The 8,867-nt window shown below is 42.1% G+C and overlaps 1 protein-coding gene across 1 annotated transcript; it reads left to right on the forward strand.

The window, feature by feature from the left end:
- The first annotated feature begins 7,617 nt into the window (after nucleotides 1-7,617).
- LOC119253146 (olfactory receptor 2H2) lies at nucleotides 7,618-8,659 on the forward strand. Its single transcript, XM_037520790.1, has one exon. The coding sequence runs from the start codon at nucleotides 7,640-7,642 to the stop codon at nucleotides 8,570-8,572; it is 933 nt and encodes a 310-aa protein (XP_037376687.1). The 5' UTR covers nucleotides 7,618-7,639; the 3' UTR covers nucleotides 8,573-8,659.
- Nucleotides 8,660-8,867: the final 208 nt, after the last annotated feature.

Below are 8,867 nucleotides of genomic sequence, written 5' to 3' on the forward strand. Positions count from 1 at the left end.
GAGAATGGCACATATTTAAAAAAAAAAAAAAAAACTGCCAGCAACAAATGTTGGTGAGGATGTGGAGGAAAAGGAATTCACCTACACTGCTTGTGGTCCAACCACTATGGAAAGCTGCATGGGGTTTCCTCAAATCACTAAAAATGGAGCTACCATATGACTCAGCAAATTCCCCTCCTAGGACTCTACCCAAAGGACACAAAAACACTAAATCAAAAGGAAACCTGTACTCTGAGGTTTATCACAGTACTATTTATAACAGATAAGATATGGAAACAAGATAAATGCCCAAAAATAGATGACTGGATCAAGAAGATGTGGTATATATACATGATGGAATACTATTCAGCAATTAAAAGATAAACCCATGCCATTCGCAGCAACATGGATGGAGCTAGAAAGAATTATGATCAGTGAAAAAAGTCAGAAAGAAAAAGAAAGATATCAGATGGTTTCACTTATAGGAGGAATACAGAAAACCAAATAAGGGATCATCAAAGTAAAAAAAGAAGACAAAACTAGCACACAACTATAAATTGGAGACATTCAGCAGGGGAAGGGGTGGAGAGAATTTAAAACAGTGGCAGGAAGAGCACAAGACACTATGGTAATGCCATAGGTGACTGCATGGTGGGAATTTTGTGCAGACAACAGCTGACAGGAGAAATCAAACATTGTACAAAAATGAACAATGCTGTAAAACATATATAAATATTTTTGAAATATAAATAAATAATTATTGCTTTATATTTTATAATTATTGCTTTATAAATTTGAGGCCTGGAAATGTGATACCACCATATCTCTTTCTTCTTTGTCAAGATTACTTTTGTTATTCCATATGAATTTCTGTAGTGTTTGTGCTAATTTCTTTTTAAAATGCCAGTGATATTAATGTTGTCCCAGTGTTTATCTTCACCTGTTTTCCTTGCGTCTACAGATGAATCCCCAAAAATGTTTCTGACATGTATGTGACATATTTTGCCTATATATTTCTATGTATTTTATGGTCTCAGGTCTTACATTCAACTATTTTAATCATTTTTGTTGTTTGATGTGTATGGTATGAGAGTGCAGTTTCAGTCTTTTGCAATGTCACTCCATTTTTCCCAGTACCAATTATTGAAAAACTTTTCTTATTTCAGTGTAAATTCCTTACTCCTTCATCATAGATTAGTTGACCATATATATGTGGCTTTATTTCTGGGTTTTCAATTCAGTTCTACTGAATTGTACGTCTGCTTTTGTTTGAATACCAAGCTGTTTTTATTACTATGGCTTTGTAGTATAATCTGAGGTTTGGGATTGTGATATCTCCATTCTTTCCCCTTTTAGTCAAGAGAACTTTAGCTATTCAAGGCTTTGTGATTTCAGATGAACTAAAAAGTTTCTGTACAGCAAAAGAGATAGTAACCAAACCAGAGGCATCCTACAGAATGGGAGAAAATAGTTGACACCATAAAACCAATAAGAGGCAAATATCAAAGGTCTACAGAGAGCTTAAGCAACTCAACAAAAACAAAGCAAAACAAAAAAACAAAAACAAAAAGTGGGTAGAAGAGCTGGAAAGACACTTCTCCAAAGAAGAAATGCAAATGGCCAACAGGCATATGAAAAAATGTTCAGCATTACTTATTATGAGGGAAATGCAAATCAAAACCACAATGAATTACCACGTTACACCAGTAAGAATGGGCCATACTTAAAAATTGGAAACAACACATGCTAGCAAAGATGTGGAGAAAAAGGAAACCTTTACACTGCTGGTGAGAATACAAACTGGTCCAGCCACTATGGAAAGCTGTGTGGAGGACCCTCAAAACATTAAAAATGGATCTACCATATGATCCAGAGATTCCACTAGAGGAATCTACCCAAAGGACACAAAACCACTAATTTAAAAGGAAACCTCCACCCCTATGTTTATTGCAGCACTGTTTACAATAGTCAAGATAATGGAAACAAGCTAAATGCCCTAAAAATGATGACTGACTCAAGAAGATGTGGTATATATACATGATAGAATACTACTCAGCAATCAAAAAAGATAAACTCATGCCATTTGCAGCAATGTGGACAGAGTTGGGAAGGATTATGCTAAGCAAAATAACACAGAAGGAAAAAGAGAAATATCAAATGGTTTCACTTATAGGTAGAACATAGCAAAACCTAACACAGGGTGAAGGAAAAGACAAAACTTGTAAGCTCAGCAGATTTTAGGTAAGCAGCAAGGGAGGGAGAAGAAGAGAAGTCAAAACGGGGAGGGGGGAGAGCACAAGGGCCTATGGTGACAGATCAGGGGTGTATGGTGTGGGAGAGCTTGAGGGACTAACCTGAAGGAAGAACAATGATGTAAGAAGGTAATTAATTTTTTAGAAATATGTCAATAAAAATGTTTTTTTAATTTTTTCATGAATTTTCAAATCAGTTGTTAATTATAGCCATTATTAAAAACAAGCTAAACTTATAAATAATATAACCAAACTTAAATAAAGTAGATTAAAAACAGTGGGTTTTTTATTCTGTTTTATGTTCATTCAGCTCTGTTCTTGTTTATGTCTACTGTGTCTGCAGGATAAATATAAACATATAGTGCATTCATAGACCTATATATAATGTATGGATAGTAGTATTTCCTATTCGCTTCTTTCCAATTCTGCATTTTCAGAGATGTCACATTGACAGGTTACAATTGGCTGGGAGGGGATATGTACACTGCAGATACCAGCAAATGCCATAAATCAAGGCTTTTTTGTCTTAAGTTCCAGCATATCACTGACCACATCCCTTTGGACCATATTATGACACAAGAGTTAGAACATAGTCCCGGTCCAAAGCTGTAACATACACCATGTAACGGTAAACTGCTTCTGGTTTGCTTCTTGTATTTGAAAAGAACACATTTCCCCAGCAGCCAATAAGCACATAGCATGGACCTGAAGCCATGTTAATCAGGCACAATAGCTACAGCCCGGTTACCAAGTGGTTGAATTTGTGCTCGTCCTTTGTCATCCTCCGTGGTTCACCTGGCTTTTGCAGTGACCAGACTGCTGAATTAAATAAGGACCTGACAGTAACTGAATTAAATATGTAACTGAATTAAATAAGGACCCGACCCTGCACCCTAGGTGGCAGTGACCTGTCATTTCCTTTGGACTGTGATATTTTCTTGGCTTATTGCCTTTGTAGAGAAACTGTGCAGATCCAGGGCTTCCACTGGGCCAGCCCCCACTAACTACCTCATTTCAGTCCACAGACCAAAGACCCAAGGTGGAGATTCTGCCAGCTACCAAGCATGTGCCTTCAATTACATTTGGGAACTACAGAAATGACTACTGGGTAGGCCCATGGATTCCAGGATCTGGATGAGGGCCAGGATGCCATTTAATAACTGACCCCACGGCCCCCACTCTAAGCAGGGAGAGGCATGATAACAATTCAGCTACATCATGAGTATTGACTTAGTGTCCCACGTCATCTTCCCACCCCAGGTACTATAATACCACATTAATACAGTGTGGTCCAACTCAAAAAGAACTAAATGCAAAAAAGGAAGTTTAGAACTTTTAACAAATGGAAGCTGAATGGATGAATCAGAAGTTTGAGAGAAATAGCTGGACGCCTGGGGGATTGCTGGCAATGCTGGAAGGAGAGATCACCCCTTCTTCCCACTGACAAAGAAAGGCTGTGGGTAAACTTTTTGCCTTCCAGGGTGATGCTATTTCTGGCATTATTCCTCTAGATAGTCCCCTGCTCCCTCCACAAAAATTAAAGACTGATTAATTGTCTGTAGACTGTGGAACCCCAGGGCCTAAAGAGAGTTAATGAGAACTTCCTCTCCATGGGATGGGAGTCCTGGGAACCCTCCCCACCCCCGCCATGCCATGTCAGCCTTTCCACCTCCAGTGTCACCTGAGCAGAGGTTAACCTCTCACCAGACCAGGAGCAAAGCCTGTCAACAAAGTCAAAGTGCTCCATCACCAAGAGGTACCTGACCCCCTGGCCTCACCTTCCCTGATGGACTGATATTTGCACAGTCTCTGCACCAGCCTGTGTGGGCTCAAACATCAGCTGCAGGCCTCCTTAACTAGATAGTAAGCTTGAAGATTTTTTAAACTTTCCTTGCCTCAATTTCTTCATAGTCAAAGAAAGGTCATAGTACATTGTGTTGTGAAGGCTGAAAGTATGCTGGGAAATTTTAAACGAGCAGTTGTGGAGCATCAGAGCCTTATTGGAATGTTCACCAATTTCCATAGTATAAATATTCCTGCCATGGCTGATACAGTGGTTTAATATTTATCTGAAAAAAAAATCCTGAAAATGTGATAACCAAGAGCTCATATGAGCCCGCTCCAGCACATCCCACATCCCTGTTCTTAGAAAGGTGCCTCATTAGAGGCATTAGCAACCCTATTATGATCAAGACCTAACAGACAACTCAAGGATGCTCATTCTTCTTTATTTTGTTAAGTTTTCCTCTTGATATATAAGTGGAGCCAGGCACCCATTAAGAGTTTTGTCATCACTGACAGAATAGATTTTTATTTGACCGGGAGTGAGTCGAAAGTTTGTTCCTCTCCTATGAGACATTAGTTTCCTCAATAATGGAACACCAGATTAGAATTAAACAGAGTATAGAATCTTGGCTTTGGTACCTTCTGGCTGAATGACCTTAGACAAATTATTTAACCTTTCTGAGACTGTTCACTTCTGGGTAAAATTAGGATAATGATGTCTTCTCTGCAGGATTGCTGTGAGGATCCCCTGTCCAGAGAGCTGCTTGGCACCGTGCTCCCCACATAGCAAGCACTCAACTAATGGCAGCTGCTGACAGCAATAGCAGGTAACAATCACTGTCTGTCTCAGATATTTGTACAATCATGGTAATTTACGTGCTGAAAACCGAATAAATGCATAAGCTTATGAATGAAGATGTCAGAGAGAAAGGGCCTAGGAGTAAAAATGACAAAAAGGAAGAGTGGAAAAGACAGTGATCACAAAAGAAGGGAGAGAGTCGGGCCTCCCCTGGTGGCGCAGTGGTTGAGCACTGGGCTGAGAAGCTGCCCGAAGCCTAGGCAGCGCCGGTTCGATCCCTGGCCCCTGGTGAGGGTCCCACATGGCATGCAGACCTCTCCTGCCGTGCCCGCTGCTCCCCTCAGCAGTGTATTTAGTCCAGTGTATTTAGTCCAGTGTATTTAGTCTGTCTGCCTGTTCTGTTTCCCGCTCTGACTCTGGTGAATTCTCTCACCCTCCCACACTTCTGACTGTACCCAGTGCTTGTATAAATAAATAAATAAATCTTAAAAAAAAAAAAGAAGGGAGAGTCACTAAGAAATAATCGAGAGAGATTCAGAAATAAGGCAGAGAAAGGGGGTGAACTGCTTTTTCTCTTGGGCATTAGCAAAGTGCCTTACTTTATAAGTGTAAAAAGTTTAGATAAAAATGCAGTATAAAACAATGGTTGGGATATTATTTAGGGTAACAAAGTATATATTATACAGAAAACAAAGGAGAGAGGGAGTGCTAATGGGTCCAGTCTTTTTAATGAAGTACCATTGTTGTTTTTCATAAAGTACCATACTTGTAACATTTTGACAGTATGGGATTTCTCCCCTCAGGTGTGTTCATCATCTCTCCCTCCACCACAGAACCCTTAGTCCTCCACAATGTGCCCCCTCTTCAGCCCTCCCCCTCTCCTGGATGCCTCAGATCCATGGTTGTTTTCCAGGGTTGGTTTTAATGTTTGTCTTTGACCCTTTGTTTGATTTCTCTATAGCCCATGGTATGAGGTTTCTTTTGGGGGTGATGACGTTCAGAAGTTGATAGTATTGGTCACATAACTTGAGAATATACTCAAACCCATTTGAGGATGAATTTTATACTATGTGTGCTATACGCCAAAAATAGAAAACAGAGAAATGATTAATGAAAAAGTTAATATTTGGACTTTGGAGTGGGGGGGTAATGGGAAACTGGAGCTTCAGAATACTTGAAATAGGTCCAGATGGCTTCACAAATGAATTCTACCAAACATTCAGCAGGCAATTAGTCCTATCCTACACAAACTCTTTCAAAAAATTGAAAAATAAGGAATACTACAAAAATACTTGAAATATTTGTTCAGTTACTTATCCTCATTGGTGGCCATACCAGGGACTCACTTTATGCTTTACTCACACTTCAGTTTGAGTATGTAAGAATATAAAAACTGTTTGATATGTCCTGTAAGGGAGAAAAGGACAGTGGCAGAAAAGAAAGAACCAATCAAAAAAGATGCAAAAATAGTTATCTCAGGAAACAAGGAGATACAACGAAGCTTAAATGTTAAAGATGGAATCCCTCTGACTGGAGGTGTTCATGCCACCTTAAGGCCCCCAGGGCACTTTGGCAGCTGTCCCCCACCACTACTGTCAACTGGCCCCCAGTGGCCTCCCTATGTCCACTAAGAAGAGAGGACACTGAGTCCTTTTGTCTCAACTCCCAGTGTCCACAGGTTCCCACCCCACATCCAAGTTGGCCGCCTATGTCCCAACAATTCTCTCTTTTGTAGAATACAACTCACTCCCCTCCTCCAGGAAGCTTTCCCTAATATGCCCTCCCTTCACTCTGCAGACCCTTTTCTCTCCTTCACTCAGTGTGATGGCGTTGCTCACCTTTCAGTCTTTGAGCATGCCCCTATGAACTCCTCCATGACTTTAACATTCTTAAGGGCTCCCTTGCTTTCTGCCCTGAAGCTTCTCATAGCAGGGACTGAGCATGTGCATCAATTTCACAACCAGTGAACACTGCCCGTTCAGTGACTGAGAGAGTAAAAAAGATCTAAGAACAGGGTCTCTAGACATGAAACTCTCTCTCACAGATAAAACAGTCCATCATTGATATACTTTACAAATAAAGAAACATAAATGGAATGTGAATAACTAAAAAATCATCAATGGCTAGAGAAAGAGCAACCGCACAGAGAAAATTTATATTCAGAAAATTCATTCAAAATACTGCACTTTGGGGCTTCCCTGGTGTCACAGGGGTTAAAGACACAGTGCTATCAAGGTATCGCCAGCCACTACAGCACTAGTTCAATCTCCAGCCAGCCAGGGAACAACCCACATGGCACAGCAGGCCTCCCCTGTCGCGCCTACTGCTCCCCTCAACAGTTTATTTCAGTAGATCTGCCTGGTCTGCTCCCCTCTCTGTCTGGTAAATCCTCTCACCTCCCCACACCTCTGGTCTACACCCCAGTTCTTGTATGCAGAAATAAATAAATCTTTAAAAAAAAAATACTGTACTGTGCCAGTTCTTCCAACAAATATATAAGGGACAATACAACACTTAGACCAGCACTGGCATATAATGTATGTAATAAATGCATGCTGAATTAATTAATTTTTACATAAGCCTCCTTAGCATCTACCTAGTAATCCTGAGATACAAATGTGTTTTCAGCACATGGTTTCCTCATTCCCACTGGACCTTAGAGGAACACGGAGCTGCTGGAAGGTAGTGCGCACAGAAAGGTGTTGCCTGAGAACAGCAGAAAAAGAAACTTGCACCTGGTACAAGCACTCAGGCTGAATTTCAGAAGACAGCCTGGGCCCCTGCCTCACGGCTCTCTCCCTCTAGGTCCACACGGGAACAGGCCATGGTCAACCAAAGCTCCCCAGCAGGCTTCATTCTTTTGGGCTTCTCTGCACACCCAGGACTTGAAAGGATCCTCTTCGTGGTGGTCTTGATTTCTTACCTCCTGACCCTGGTGGGCAACACATGCATCATCCTGCTGTCTCTGCTGGATCCCAGACTCCGCTCTCCAATGTACTTTTTCCTCTCCAACCTCTCCTTCTTGGACCTCTGCTTCACCACAAGCTGTGTTCCCCAGATGCTGATCAACCTCTGGGGCCCCAATAAGACCATCAGCTTCCTTGGCTGCTTTGTCCAGCTCTTCATCTTCCTGTCTTTGGGGACCACTGAGTGCATCCTTCTGACAGTGATGGCCTTTGACCGCTATGTGGCTGTCTGCCAGCCCCTCCACTATGCCACCATCATCCACCCCCGCCTGTGCTGGCAGCTGGCCGCTGTGGCTTGGGTCATTGGGCTGGTCGAATCAATGGTCCAGACACCATCCACCCTCCGCCTGCCGTTCTGCCCCCACCGGCAGGTGGATGATTTTGTGTGTGAAGTCCCGGCTCTCATTCGACTCGCCTGTGGGGACACCACCTACAACGAGATCCAGATGGCTGTTGCCAGTGTCATCATCTTGGTTGTGCCCCTCACCCTCATTCTGATCTCTTATGGTGCCATTGCCCGTGCAGTGCTGAGGATTAAATCTGCAACAGGGAGAAGGAAGGCTTTTGGGACATGCTCCTCCCATCTCCTTGTGGTCACTCTCTTCTACAGCTCAGTCATCACTGTGTACCTCCAGCCCAAAAACCCCTATGCCCAAGAGAGGGGCAAGTTCTTTGGTCTTTTCTATGCAGTGGGCACTCCTTCTCTTAACCCCCTCATCTATACCCTGAGGAACAAGGAGGTAAAGAATGCTTTCAGGAGGTTGCTGGGGAAGGACAAGAACTCCGGGTAGAGCTGAGGGAGAGCTGCTTGATGTGCTTTCTAAGTGAGAGAAGATTCTTTATGCTTTTGTCAGGAAGTGTGTGTTCCCCACCCCTCCATCTTCCTCACACCATTAGGTCACAGCAATGGATCATAGCCACGTGTGTGAGTATGTGAGTGTGTATGTTGTGTGTCTGAATGTGGGTTGTGTGCAGGTGTGAGTATATCTGGTATGTGTGTGAGAGAGAGAAAATAGAAGTGTGGTGAGGGGAGGTATGCCTCTCTGTATCAAAGATTATATCAATCAAATCTAATACTTTCTCTTT

Source organism: Talpa occidentalis, unplaced genomic scaffold (assembly GCF_014898055.3).
Source record: "Talpa occidentalis isolate TD23 unplaced genomic scaffold, MPIMG_talOcc4v2.1 talOcc4.2, whole genome shotgun sequence".
Lineage (NCBI taxonomy): Eukaryota > Metazoa > Chordata > Mammalia > Eulipotyphla > Talpidae > Talpa > Talpa occidentalis.